At 36.8% G+C, this 14,530-nt stretch overlaps 3 protein-coding genes and 1 pseudogene across 4 annotated transcripts; 2 read left to right on the top strand and 2 right to left on the bottom strand.

Moving 5' to 3' along the window:
• Positions 1–470: 470 nt before the first annotated feature.
• LOC113304882 lies at positions 471–2,866 on the top strand (annotated as a pseudogene).
• A 13-nt stretch (positions 2,867–2,879) lies between these two features.
• On the bottom strand, positions 2,880–5,391 carry LOC113304883 (hydroquinone glucosyltransferase-like). The gene is made up of 2 exons (XM_026554011.1): positions 5,333–5,391; positions 2,880–4,438 (listed from the first exon to the last, which is right to left on the bottom strand). Exon 2 carries the CDS (start codon positions 4,414–4,416, stop codon positions 2,992–2,994), a length of 1,425 nt encoding a protein of 474 aa, XP_026409796.1. The 5' UTR covers positions 4,417–4,438; positions 5,333–5,391; the 3' UTR covers positions 2,880–2,991.
• Positions 4,513–6,360, top strand: LOC113304884 (abscisic acid receptor PYR1-like). 2 transcript variants are annotated; one of them, XM_026554012.1, is made up of 3 exons: positions 4,513–4,817; positions 5,390–6,073; positions 6,180–6,360. In XM_026554012.1, the coding sequence occupies exons 2-3, from the start codon at positions 5,433–5,435 to the stop codon at positions 6,292–6,294; spliced, it is 756 nt and encodes a 251-aa protein (XP_026409797.1). In that variant the 5' UTR covers positions 4,513–4,817; positions 5,390–5,432; the 3' UTR covers positions 6,295–6,360. The 2 variants fall into 2 exon arrangements, with proteins under 2 accessions (XP_026409797.1, XP_026409798.1); XM_026554013.1 differs by lacking the exon at positions 4,513–4,817 and having other exon boundaries at positions 4,937–6,073; positions 6,184–6,336.
• Positions 6,361–8,781: 2,421 nt separating this feature from the next.
• LOC113304885 (probable calcium-binding protein CML13) lies at positions 8,782–9,616 on the bottom strand. The gene has a single exon (XM_026554014.1). It carries the CDS (start codon positions 9,466–9,468, stop codon positions 9,025–9,027), a length of 444 nt encoding a protein of 147 aa, XP_026409799.1. The 5' UTR covers positions 9,469–9,616; the 3' UTR covers positions 8,782–9,024.
• Between the last annotated feature and the right edge of the window lie 4,914 nt (positions 9,617–14,530).

Raw genomic sequence — 14,530 nt, 5'->3', positions numbered from 1 at the left:
TGGTATAATGTCCGCCTGGATGGGGCATTGGTATAATGTCCGCCTGAATGGGGCGTACGTAAAGTTAACGCCGGACACCCAGGCGTTGATATAGTCATGATCCCACCTTCACAAAGTTTTGAAAACTTTGCTTGGGGCGTTGTCTTTATCAACGCCCCATTTTTTTTTTTTTTTTTTTGAACCCGGGCGAACGTATAATCTCCGTCCCACACACCAGGCGTTATCTTTATCAACGCCCCATACCAGGCGTTATCTTTATCAACGTCCCATGCCAGGCGTAATCTTTATCTACGCTGGACGATGAAGCGGACTTTATATCAACGCGCGACCAAATTTACTCGTTACCCGCTACGCCACAGGACGGACTAAACCCAAATTTGATCTTTTTTTTTAGTCTTTGGTCTTTAGTTATGCTCGCACCACTGTGGACGCTCTGAGTCACTGACCATAAAAGCCGTTTTACTCTTTGTCACTGGATTGGATTAATTTGTGTCTCTCTGAATCACTGATATCAATTAGTAGTACCATTAGTAGTTGAAATCATTCATAATGTGAACGCTCAGAAAAAGTACAGGATAAGATACTAATGAAGGAGAAGGACTGTGGTATACTCGTTTCATAAAGGAGGAATAGTGACAGGAAATTTCTCATTACTTTACTCAACTGTTTTGTCCTGGAAAACCTTTAAACTCTTAATCTGACTTTATGGTTCTTCTAGATATTTTTATATCAGGGTCATAGTTTACATACATATTTATGTTCAGATCACTATCTCTAGGATCATTAACCAGCCTTATCGCAATTTTTTCTCTGTGGAAATAGTTTAGGCTGGTTGATACTTGCAGGTTTATTTTAGATGATTTCACAGATTTCAGGTTTGTCATGGTGGCGGTGGGTAGAAGACGTCACAAATGGTGAAAAAAAAACAAACACCGGAGTCTCTGTGGCAGTATTGGTGCTAGTAACTTGCATTTTTATAGTTACCGGTAGGAGATTGCAAAGGAGGAAGATTGGAGAATTACGATTTCCACCTGGTCCTCGAGGGTTACCTTTGGTTGGAAACCTTCTTTCCATAGAACCTGATCTCCATAAATACTTTGCAAAATTGTCTAAAATATATGGTCCAATTATCAAACTTCAGCTTGGAAGGATACGTGTAATTGTGTTGAATTCTTCTTCTGTAGCAAAAGAAGTCCTTAGAGACCAAGATGCCAACTTTGCCACCAGAGATGTACCGATAGCAGTATTGGCTTTGACTTACGGTGGGAAAGATATTATATGGGATCATTGTAATCAAGAATGGAGAAAACTCAGGAAGATATTGACTCAAGAACTACTGGGTTGCACAAGTCTTGGTTCTTCTTATTCTCTACGCCGATCTGAGATTAGACGAATGGTGAAAGATGTTTATGGTATGACTGGCACACCGATAAATGTTGGTAAACAAGTGTATGCAGCAACTGTTAACGTGGTACTGAACATGTTATGGGGTGGCACTATTCAAGGGGACGACAGGATTCGTGTTGGGATTGAGGTTCAGCAGTTAATTGACGAGATTATTGAGTTGACCCTCAAACCCAATGTTTCTGATTTTTTCCCGATTCTTGCAAGATTTGATATGCAAGGAATCCAGGAGAAGGCATGTAAGGCTTTTGGTGAGTTGGATCGGGTGTTTGATTCGGTCATTAATCAGCACTTGAAATTAGATAAGGAGAATAATGGACACAAACAGAGAAGCAGCAAGGATTTTTTGCACTTTGTTTTGGAGCTCACGGAGAAACATGATTCCAAACACACAAGTAACTATGACTCAAATCAAAGCCTTGCTCCTGGTAAGTAACTCTTTAGTCATTTTGTAACTCGCTTTTTGTTTGAGCAATAAATTAGTTATTAAGGTGGAATTAAGGTCCTATCTAATTGATTAAAATGTAATAATTGGTCTGCTCAGTAGTCGTATGTTTCACTTAGTTTTAGTAATCCATTTGAAGCTACAACCTCAATAATATTGGTACACAATTTTTTTTCCTAATTTGAAACTAAATCATGTAATCATATGTAAACATGCAGGATGTTGTAGTAGCTGGGACTGACACATCAATGACAACATTAGAATGGGCGATGTCAGAAGTGATTAAGAATCCAGAAGTTATGAGGAAGGCTCAAGAAGAGTTAGATGAGGTAGTTGGCAAAAACAGCATTGTAGAAGAGTCTCATATGAACCAGTTGCCTTACTTGGAAGCAGTGGTGAAGGAGACTTTACGGTTGCATCCTGCACTACCATTATTGATTCCACGTCGCTCTATTACATCTTCAGTTGTTGGTGGGTACACTATTCCTGAGGGCAGCAGGGTGTTTGTTAATGTATGGGCAATTCATAGAGACTCAGATGCTTGGAACAATCCACTCGTGTTTCTGCCGGAGAGGTTCTTAAGTAGCGATGATCATCTCAAGAAATATAGTAACATAGGTAACAATTTTGATTTTCTTCCATTTGGATCTGGGAGGAGAGTTTGTGCAGGAATTCCTCTTGCGGAAAGATTGTTGATCTATGTATTAGCTTCTCTCCTGCATTCATTTGATTGGAAATTACCCGAGGGGGAAAAGCTTGATCTTACAGAGAAGTTTGGGGTTGTTTTGAAGAAAGCAACGCCTCTTGTTGCTATTCCTACTCCAAGGTTATCAAGTCTTGATTTTTATTGAGAAAACTTGAAATGCTACTTAAACAAATTCTTACGATCTTGAGTAACAATTATATCCATATCCAATTGTCAATCGCTTAAAATAATTTGTAGCAAGTAGTTCAATGCATTTTCCCATTCAATGCTTTAGAAATGAATCCATAATTTGCTAAACCCTGGCAAAGCTATGTCATTGTGCTGTTCCATTGTAAATTTGCATTTCATTTCTCTTGGTCGTAGTAAGAAAATACAAACAATTTTCACTCAACAATCAAATCTTTTACATGGATACACAAATTTTATGTCAGGTGCATTAGCTGCTAAGCTGTTTCCACTTGTCTACAACTTCAAGAAATGAAATGTTAGATGATCCATCTTCACTCACTACACTTGCAGCACCTTCCTTAAGTTGTCTTGTCTTGTCCCTAAGACTCTTTCCTTCTCCTCCTCCTCCCATCAGTATCTTAACAACTCGAGAAATCTCTTCTCGTCCAATCAAACCGTTTTCGTCAGGCTTCGGTCGAACCGCAACTCCTATATCCTCCACCAACATTACCGCATTCATTCTTTGTTCCGCGTAAAGAGGCCATGTGATCATTGGTTTGCCGCAAACAATGCTCTCAAGCGTCGAATTCCATCCGCAATGGCTCAAGAATCCTCCTGTTGATCCATGGTTTAGTATCTGGATCTGCGGCGCCCATGAAGGCACTAAGAATCCCGAGCCGTGTATCCTATTCAAGTATCCATCAGGCAGGAAATGAAATGGATCTGTTCTCATCTGCTTGGATAAAGAAGCATCGATTGTTGCTGCTGCCGGGCATTTGACAACCCACAAAAATCTTTGCCCACTTATCTCTAACCCATATGCCAATTCAATCATCTGTTCATAAGACAGAAACCCAAAACTACCAAATGATACATATAAAACAGATTCAAGTGGCTGATTATCCAACCACTGCAAACACCCTGACGCGTCATCAAAACCCTTGCCAATTGAGCTACTGCTTGTAATAGGTCCAACCGGGTAGATGGTCGGTATTCCTTGTTGCAATACTTCCAAAACACTTGATTCCAAATCAACAAATGTGTTAACCAAAATACCTTCGGCCAAGCTATAACGCCGAGCGTGATGCAAAATCCACATATATGCATCATCTTTCTTGTCTTGAAGCGGTGGCAAGATTTCAGTTCCTGGAATAGGAACGCAGCCCGGAAGACAAAGTGGTTGAGGCAGATCCTTGAATGCACCAGAATAACTTTGATGAAGACTAGATAAATTCAAAAGTAATTGCAATACATTAGCATTACAAGGAAAGAAAATATATGGTCGGATGCCAAATTCTTTTGCAAGGTCGAAAGCATCAGTACCAAACAGATCAATGACGAACGCAGCAACACGTTTACTAGAGATTACGCGTTTCAATTCTTCGCGGAGATAAGGTAATGACCGGACCATGGCAATTGAAATTCTTGTTTCACCTTTAGCATCTTTGGGTTGATCGTCTAAGTTGACAGGAGATAACAAAATGCAAGTAATGGTTTCTGGTAGGCGATCGAGGACGGATTTCATTGCCATGGATGGCGGACCGATAGTAGGAAGTATGAGGGTAATGGAGAAGTTGTGATGGTGAACGAGTTGTTTGGCTAACTCAGTGAGTGGGATTAGATGACCCATACCTGGTGTAGGAAAGATTACTACATGGGGTTTTTTAGTTTGATGATAAATCTGTTCTTCCATGGTTATTGCTAAGATCAATAACCTGCAAGAATGAGAGAAATGTTTATAAAATAAACTTGTGCATCAGACAGAGATTGGATGACTTTTTGCAAGTTCCAGGTAAGCCACGGTTGCCATAGAATACACGTTAGGACCGTTAGGTGCATTCTAAAATAGGCTAAAATAAAAAAGTCTTTTTCAGAAGTGTTTTTTCTTTTTCATATTCTTGCTAAGTTGCCTAGTCTGCCTAGATAAGTGGCGCCGCCAAGATTACATCTAGCAACAGATAAATTCTCTCTTGATGAACTTCCTTTGATGAAATTAGTTTCACAGGCTGTTCATGATGGTGGTAGACATGTTCTTGGGTTTGGCCCCTACCATCCCCATCTTTTAATGAAATAATGCATGTACTCAGGGATCTGGTGGGTTCTTGAATTATGGTTTCTATGTAAATTGCGCATTCAAGAATTATACTACTATCTAACATGTCGTATTAATTATTGTAGGAGTTCTAATTGAATCAACCTGTTAGTAGTAGATGGTATAATCCTTAGAATCAATTGATGTAATCATGTTTAGATGTATAGTATATTGAGGTTATTTATTATCTGAGTATCGTTGATGTAATCAAAATCAACTCTATATGATCTGAAGCCATAAAGTCCAATTCATGGCTGGATCAACTACTGGAATAAAGCTCGGAAAACTTTGTCCACCCACTTTAAAAGTATGTTGACAAAATAGCACCTCCATTATTAATCATCATCAACATCCTGCAAGTTGCAACCTTTTGATTCCCCAGAAAGGAATTAAATACTGAAAAAGTTATTTAATTCGTATGAATAGAAAAATAATAATTCAAAATAAACCCTATCTTGATCTTTATATTTCTACTCCGCAATATATATGAACACAAATGAAAAATAGCACAACTAACCTAACCAGAAGAAACTCCTCTCTGAAAAATCTCTTTTTTTTCTTTTTTTTTTTCCAGTTCTGTAGATCAAAAAATCCATCAGGTAGAAGTTTAATTTTCAATGGCAGATTCAGCAACAATACCAGCAGGATTGACAAGGGAAGAATTTCAAGTATTAGAACCAGTAATTAATGAATATCACAGTACATACACAGAGGGAGCTGGGAATTGTTCATCAATTTTATCACAACGTATAAACGCACCATTATCCACTGTCTGGAAAGTTGTTCGTCGTTTTGATAAACCACAAATTTACAAACATTTCATCAAGAGTTGTAATCTTAAACAAGACGATTCATCATCATCATCACCAAATTCAAATACTCTGAGCGTTGGATGTTTAAGAGAAGTCAACGTAATTTCAGGATTACCAGCTGAAACAAGCACTGAGAGGCTAGATATACTCGATGATGACAGGCATGTTACTGGTTTTAGTATCATTGGTGGTGAACATAGGTTAAGAAATTACAGATCTATTACTACTGTCAATGAATTTAAGAGTCATGATCAGAAGAAGATCTGGACGATTGTTTTAGAATCATATGCGGTTGATGTACCTGAAGGTAATACTGATGAAGATACCAGGATGTTTGCTGATACTGTTGTTAGATTGAATCTACAGAAATTAGCTTCTTTGACTGAAGGGATTGCTCGTGATGGTGATCGTGGAAGAACAAGACGGTGGTCATTAACCAAAAAAAGGTGATGCCATTTACTTTACTTTGTTTTTATTTTTTTATTTTTTTTTCAGTTGATGTGGAGTTACAGTCAGATAGATACCTTTGATGGTGATTATGTGGTGGAATAGACAGGCCGCTTTAAAGAAAATGAAATTATCTGGAGATGCCATTACCGCCCCCTGGGCCCTGGTTGGGTTGGGGGCAAGGAGGACTCAATTTCAAGTTGTAATTGTGCTTTTGTGATTGCAAGAAATGAAGTTATCTTGTTGAGTAATTTTCACACATGAAATGAAATTTGTTTTTGGATAATGTTTTTTCTTTCTTCTTACTCTTTAGTTTATTCTAGACTAGTCAGCAGCAGCAGCTTCTGTTTGTATGATGTTTTGGATTTAGATTAACAAATTGACCAGTAGACATTCGTGGATCACACAATGAAATAGTATCAAAATTTTGCACAAGAATATGACCCCAAATCTCTAAAGTATATGATCTTAGTTAGAGTCTTTACTGCTGACAAGCTTAAGAAAAGTCTCAAAATTGTTTCTTAGTGCTAGGGATCCATCAATCTAGTTAGATTACAACTAGAAACACTTTTCACCATTTCTCTAAGAATTTATATTAGAAAGAAAATTTGCAGAGAACTTCTGTAATTTGCCAACTCAAGAGACTCTGAGTGTAATAGTAGACTCTACTCTACCACATAAAAGGACCTTCCCATTCTAGTAAAATGTACAGACATTGTCCAGCTTTCCCTCCCAGATTGCAGTAGGAATGGGTTTCCTAATCAACAGATTGCAACGTCTTGCTCGTCAAACCAACTGAAGATGCACAAGTCTAAACTACAGTCTGCAAGATGTTGCACGTCACACCAACTGAATGACCTAGTAAAACAGTGTGAGCTAACTACTTATTGATAGTGATTTGGCTTCGCAAAACAGTAGAATGCATTTAAAAAGAACGAGGCAGCCACAGTAAAAGCCTAACATGAGAAATAAACTGCAGCGGAAACCTGGCACACTGATACACATGAAACACCATTTTTTCAAGGACGAGAGATAACAAGAAACAACACCATTCTAAAATGATGTACAAACATTGTCCAGTTTTCCCTACAATAGCAACAGTAATAGTAGGAATAAGAAAGGGTTTCTTCATCAACTATTGCAATCAACCACAACCAAACAGATTGCAATGTCTTGCACATCATACCAACTTAAGATGCATAAGGCTAAACTATAGGTGGCAACATCTTGCACATCACACCATCAGAAGATGCATAAGTCTCAACTACATGAACAAGTGTTGAACCAAAATCAATAGCCTAGTAAAACAAAGTGAGCTAACTAGTTGTGGATAGTGACTTGGCCTCACAAGGAAAACCTATAGTGCATTTAAAAACAATGAGGCAGCAGCAACAGAAGCCTCGCATGAGAAATTGAAACTGCACCAGATACCTATTAGATTCCGACACACTGATACAAACAAAACGACATCTCTTTTTCTCCTTTTGATTTTCTCAAGTTACAAAGGATGAGAGATAACAAGAATCAACACCCTGATAATGAAACTGAATTCTTAGATGAAGTTTCGTCCGTCTTAATTGCATCATACATATCTCAAACTCGCCCTTATAACTACACAAGTACAACTGTTTTCAATGATACCTAAACATCCAATTGAATATAAACCATACTCATACAATTGGCAGAAATGTCTACCAGAGCTCCTCCTTACAAAGTATTCTCGCATATGTTTGTTCCAATTCAATCTCTCGCTCATGAAAAGGGTGATAATCAGAAAGCATGTGATAAAGAATTGAAAAGGGGATCACTTAGCCCTAAAGCTTCATCTCTTAATTTTAAAGGGAGACCTTCTAAAGACCCTCAAATTCGATCACCTTACCCCACGACTACACTATCTTCCTTATGACCTCTCATGTATATTCTCTTATAACATTAAAACAACTCATGACCAAAAGGTGACGGACATAATATGGCTACTGACAAACAGAATAAGGTTATCGATTATTAGAGAACTCCATAAAACTTGGAAGCTCGGGAACTCCTTTCCCCATTTCTTTTCATCAAAATGTTTGATCTTCTTCAATTGGAATACAAATCCATCCTAGACTCTATACCGAAAGTAGATATCCTAGCATTCTTAATTTGTGTTATTCAGCTTTCAGCTACCCAACAAAGACAATCACGATAGACCAAGATAACAAAATTATAAATCATTCATCAATTCTTTTATCGGATTGGGTGTGTTTTCAAAACCAAATGCATCATCCGAAAAGGCAAAAGCAAAATTACGTTAACTGAAGATATTGTTTCAAAACAGCTCCAAACCAAAAGTTAACTGACATACTATGGCTATTAACAAACAGAATAAGGCAGCAGATACCGAATATTAGAGATCTGATTAAAACTCCTGTCCCCATTTCTTTTCGTCATAATGTTTGAACTTCTCAGTTGGGCTACAAATCCTTACCAGGTTCTATAATAAAAGTAAAATACCCTAGCATTCATAAATAATGTCATTCATATTTTCAGCGAACTACGATAGCCCACGATAAGAAAATTATAAATCATTCATCAATTCTGCCATCGGACCGTTCATGTGCTCACAATGCTGTTATCAGATCGCTCATGTGCTCATAATTATGTTATCGGATTATTCGATGTGTTGGCAATCAAATGCATCACGAAATGAAATGTATCCAAACAAAAATTATGGAAAGGCAAAAGCGAAATTACATTAAGAAATTGTTTCACAGAGAACAACATAAACAAACACATTACATATACCCTTATGCACACAAGCAAACCCTAAACACAAGAGTAGAGATATAAGACTTTGAAAGGTTAGTTTCAGAGTTTCAGGAATATAAAACAACAAACCCTAAATTTCCCAAAAATGATAAAAATGCAGATAAAATTAGAGAGAGATAAGGGATTTGTTTACGGATTGAAATTACTTGGCAACCATTCTGAGAATGAAATCATCATAACGAATACGACCATCAGATCCAACATCAACTTCACGGATCCATTCATCAAACTCAGCAGCCTCAAGTTTCTCACCAATACTAGTTAGCACATGACGCAGATCAGAAACAGCAACAAAACCAGTAGAATCTTTATCAAGTACTTTAAAAGCATCACGAAGCTGACGATCAAATGGTTCAGGTTTCATATGTTTAGACATAAGATCAAGAAACCTAGGGAAATCAAAAGGTGTTGTTAGATTTTCTTGATGTACAATATCTTTTAATTGTGCTTGTGTTGGATTACCACCTAGAGATCTCATTAAGATCCCTAATTCTGATGCTGCTATTTTACCATCACCATCTGTATCGAATAAGGTAAATGCTTCTTTCATTGATGCTACTTGATCTTCACTCAGATCTTTCCCCATCTTCTTTCTCTACACAGAGAAATTTCTCAGATCTCTCTCTTTTCTTCTCTTTGTGGCTCTCTCTCTTTTTTTCTCTTCTCTATCTCTCTCTAAGTCTAAGGGGATGATTGATTGATGCGAGTGGCGCAGTTTCTTTTTGCCCTTTGTTTTCTTTCGGGGGGTTTTCTATAAAGGTGATTAGATTTTAAGGATTTGGAGGTGATTAGTTTAATTAGAATGAAGTACATCTTGATTAGTGATTTTGGTCGGATTCGAGTTTGAAATTTAAAATTCAAATTAAATGTAAATGGGCTCTTATATTACGACATGAAGTTAACCGTTGGGTTGGGTCTTGTAGCAAAATGAAAGCCCAATCGTTTGCAGACCTGTCTGTCACTAGAAACTACCACCTTTCATGTGGCGTAGAAGAGTATCGATTTCTAGTCGTGCATTGTGGTATCAATGCCAAACTATATTACTATTCTATTAGAAACATAGTTGGTCATGGTGAAGATTTTTTGGGAACTAAGGATTACATCGTTTTGATTTTATTTTGTTTAATGATTTGTGATGTATATAAGGAGATAATGGAGATATAAGTGGTAATGAAGTAACTTGTAATCACTAGTACTTCTTAACTCTTTTCTATTTTCCTCGTAATCTCCGGCTACATTACAGACGCATTAAAAAAGATGGAGGTCTAACAACAAACCCTAAAGAACATCATAGACCTACATGTGGGTTACTCACCACGTTTAATTATTAACAATCGATTAAATTTAAAATAAAATTAACCGTAACTTAAAACAAAATTAATCGCAACTTAAACGACTAAAGACAACCAACTCTAACTAAGGAAACCGCAGGACCATGAAAATACTTCCCTCTTCAGCATATCATTGTCCTTAAAGATGATATTTTGGAAAGTGAGCTCTAACATGAGTTAAATCCTCTCATGTTGCATCAGCAGGTGTGTGATCACTGAATCCGAAGATGTTGAACTTCCTCACCCTGACGAAAAACTTGTCGTGAATCCAAGGTTGCAATAGGCTTTAGAATTATCTCACCTTCAGAATCTAGCAATGACAGTGTACGCACAGTGGTTACAGTAGCACCAATCTTTTTCTTCACTTGAGAAACACGGAATACTTGATGAATTTTGGAGCTAGGCGGTAGGGCTAGCTTGTACGCAAATTATACAATCTTCTGATTTACAGGGAAAGGCCCGTAGTAACGAGCATATAACTTGAAATTCTTGCGCAATGCCGTAGAAGACTGTCTGTAAGGTTGCAACTTCAAGTACACAAAATCACCAACTACAAATGATATGTATGTTCTCTATTTGCCAGCAAACATATTTATCTTGTCTTGTGCTTTATGCAAAGGTTCCTTCAAAATATCCACAACAACATCTCTTTTCTTTAAATACTCCTTCAGTGAACAGGTAGTTTCTACATTAGGAAAAGCCAGGTGAGGTAGCAAATTACCATAGAGAGCTTGAATTGGTGACATCTTTTAAACTGGTGTGGTGATTAGTGTTGTACCACCATTTCGAAAGGGGAAGCCAGTTGAACTAATTTTTGGGCTTATGACCTGTCAACCATTTGTAGGATCATATTCTTCTTATTAGAATTTGGAAAACCTTCAATGAAGTTTAAAGAGATATGTTTTCAAGAATGTTTTAGAGTTACATCGGTTGAAGAAGTCCAACTACGTATCTATGTTCACCTTTATTTCTCGGGCATAATCACATGAAGATACAAATTGAAGAATATACCACCCCTCATGCCAGGCCACTAGAATTATGCCTTAGCTATTTGGTAGGTTTCCTAAATGCCAGAGTGACCACTAATGTCACATGAGTAGAGAGAAGAAATAATATCATATTTGACAAAATCACCAGTGCACACAAACAATATGCCGTTATACAATCAGTACTCCTACCTTGTATGAACAATTTCTTATTGTTATAGGAGAAATGAGAGCTTTGTTGTGATGACCATGTCTTGTTCATAACTCTTGGAAATATCAACTGCCCAAACTGGTTTTTTAGTGGAGATAGTGTTGCAGGAGGTATGTGGAATTCTTGAGAGATGATCAGCTATTTTGTTTTCCAAACCCTTATTATACTTGATTTTATAATCAAATCCACATAATTTCATTAGCCATCTTGGTTGAAAAATAATAGTAACCTTTTGTTTCATAAGCTAATTAATGTTTTGTTGATTGGTATATATAATGAAATTATTACATGTTAAGTAACCTCTCCATTTTGTAGCTGCAATTACAATAACTAACAGATCATTCTCATAAATAGATAGCCTCAATGATATAGGGCCCAATGACTTGCTGCCAAAAGCTATAGGTCTATTTCCTTGCATGAGTACTGCCTCGATACCTCTAGCACAAGCATCAATCTTTAAGATGAAAGACTTAGTAAAGTCATGCAGGGTCATAGCTGGAGTTGTGCTCATTGCTTATTTGTGTTGGACAAAAAATGCTTGTTCAACTTTTAGAGACCATGCAAACGCATTTAGTTTGAAAAGATCAGTAAAAATGCTTACAAATGGATCCATGTATACCCTTTGAAAAACTTCCTATAATAACATGTTAATCTCAATAAATAAATTTTTAAGAAAATAAATATAGAATGAGAAAACTGGGATCCCCCGATATTGGTTTCATGAAAATAAATACAGATGCTTCTTTTAAATAAGAAACGGGAAAAACAGGATTGGGACTGATAATATGTGATTTTACAGGTTCTTGCTATGGAGCCAAAGGAAAATATTTTGAAGGAAGGTTAATTCCAGAACAAGAACTAGAGCAGCCGGAATGCCTGACACTCAAAGATATAGTTGAATGAGCCAGCTACCTGGAGATAGAGAGAGTTGTTTTTGAATCTGATGATGAACTACTAATAAAGTCTGTCAAGGAATCCGACCCTTATGTTCATCGGTCAAATCATGGTATTATCTTAAATATAAAGTCTTTTTTACAGAAAAAACCATTATGGTTGTGTCAATCAGTTAGAAGATATAAGAAGAGATCCGCGGGTAATATCGGTAAAAGAGCTGGGATTAGTTGTTCTAGTTTTGAGTATTACGAAACTTTCCCTCCTCATATCAATACTTAGATCGTCAGGGATCAACAATCTGTAGTCTATTAATTCATAACTCCCATCAATAAAATTTCTTTTTGAATAAAAGAAACATATTCATGGTGTGGCTTTGAAGAAGCTGAATGATGACCTCCCTAGGCCTAGCCCGCATTGTAGCCATAGTCATTTCACTCTGAAGTTTTATGTTTCTTATTTTTGTGGGATTATTACCTGAGCCCAGCGAGCTTACACTAACTTTGCCAGGGTTGAGCTGAGGTATTACTGCTTCACAGTTCTTAGTTCATCCTTATTTCAGTAGAAATTTTTCAGGGAAGGATCATATATAAGAGTCAAGAGGCTCAAGACAAATGAATTGCAGTATCCTATTATCACACCTTATGTTCACTCGAAATGAAAATAAACGATGTCACACCTTTTAACCCCGACATAATATCTTACATGTTTAGTATGCACGGTGCATGTTGGACCTGTTTTGTATTAACATCTTTTCTTTTGTGAGCCTAAATATTTCCCCAGCCGTATTTAACTCAAGATGTGACGACATCCGACTTCCTTTTACTCTAAGGATTCTCTTATATAGAAAAGAAAAATACTCAAAGAATTTGAAATAAAGTTTCTTGCCTATAAAATTAGAGCAATCTACACATAAATTGAAACATTGGAGGGAATTGAATTTATAAAGGAACGACAGGAACAGGCAACTTCAGAATTTATTCTTTCTATTTGTATGTGATCTACACAATATTTTTTAGGTGGTTACCCTTATATCCCGGTGATGTTTCACAACTTGTAGAGTGTCTTAAGTTTTTTGATTTCTATATCAGTTTTCGATTCTTTGAAGCTTTGTTTACAATTTTTTCTCATAAAATTTCCTGATAATTAGCTCAGTAGTTCAATGACACTAGAGTTCATACCAAGAGTCCAAGACGGGTTATTATCCCAGATATAGCAACGTAGCATAATATGTTAGTATCAAGTGGGAATGTTATAAACACCCCTAGCATCAAAGTATGATCTCTTTCTATATGCATTTACGTATTTAAGGCCCATTCAAATACCAGACTCCCAGTGCCAGTGGTGACATTTCAAACCTTGAGTTGGTACATATTCTCGCGATGAATTCAAGAACTATTGCAAGGCCTTATAACTGGAGTGGAAGTGATTACAACAAAAGACAATAAAATGGTTGTTAGAATCAACAGCAGTCGAACTCCAAAACACATTCGTAGAAAATAAAACTAAAACGGAGTTTACTTGGTTTTGCAAAATGCAATATAAACCCAAACACACTGCCCATCTTCTTGCATGATGCAATACAAATTTCTCTATCATTGGAGATTAAAGAACGCAAGATATGTAAGAGGGTGTTTTCCTTGTTGGGTACCACCCAAGGAATTGTTTTCGACTTAATTAAGAAACCAAATTTAAGAACGATTTAATTTCTTGGCAGAACATGTGCATTTCTAAAGATTTGGGTGGCCTTGCTTTTAGACATTTAGAAAAGCTTAATCATGCTCTTCTCACCAAATTGTCTTAGAGAATATGTCAACACTATGATCACTTGGTGACTAAACTTCTTAAGGCTAAATACTTCAAGAATGAAGAATTCTTACATATTACATATAAGAGGAAAAATTCTTCATGGACTTGGAAAGGAATTGAGCTGTGACTATCCATTCTTCAAGAGAATTATTGTATGAAGGTTAAAATGGTAGAGGTACTAGAATTTGGGTGGACTGATGGATTATTGGTTTAGATTCTAAAGCCGAACCTTTGCATCCCACTCATCTTCAATTTTTCTTTGTAAGTGAACTGATAATTCCAGAAACTAACAACTGGAATATACCTCTTATTAACACCTTATTTATCCCAGAAAATGTTGAGAAAATTAAAAAGATGCAAGTTTCTTCTCAAGAAGAGGATGTGATTAGGTGGATCCCTTCAAAAGATGGTAAGTTTACA

This window comes from Papaver somniferum, chromosome 8, assembly GCF_003573695.1.
Source record: "Papaver somniferum cultivar HN1 chromosome 8, ASM357369v1, whole genome shotgun sequence".
Lineage (NCBI taxonomy): Eukaryota > Viridiplantae > Streptophyta > Magnoliopsida > Ranunculales > Papaveraceae > Papaver > Papaver somniferum.
The sequence above is the reverse complement of the archived record's forward strand: the minus strand, read 5'-3'. Positions and strand labels throughout refer to the sequence as shown.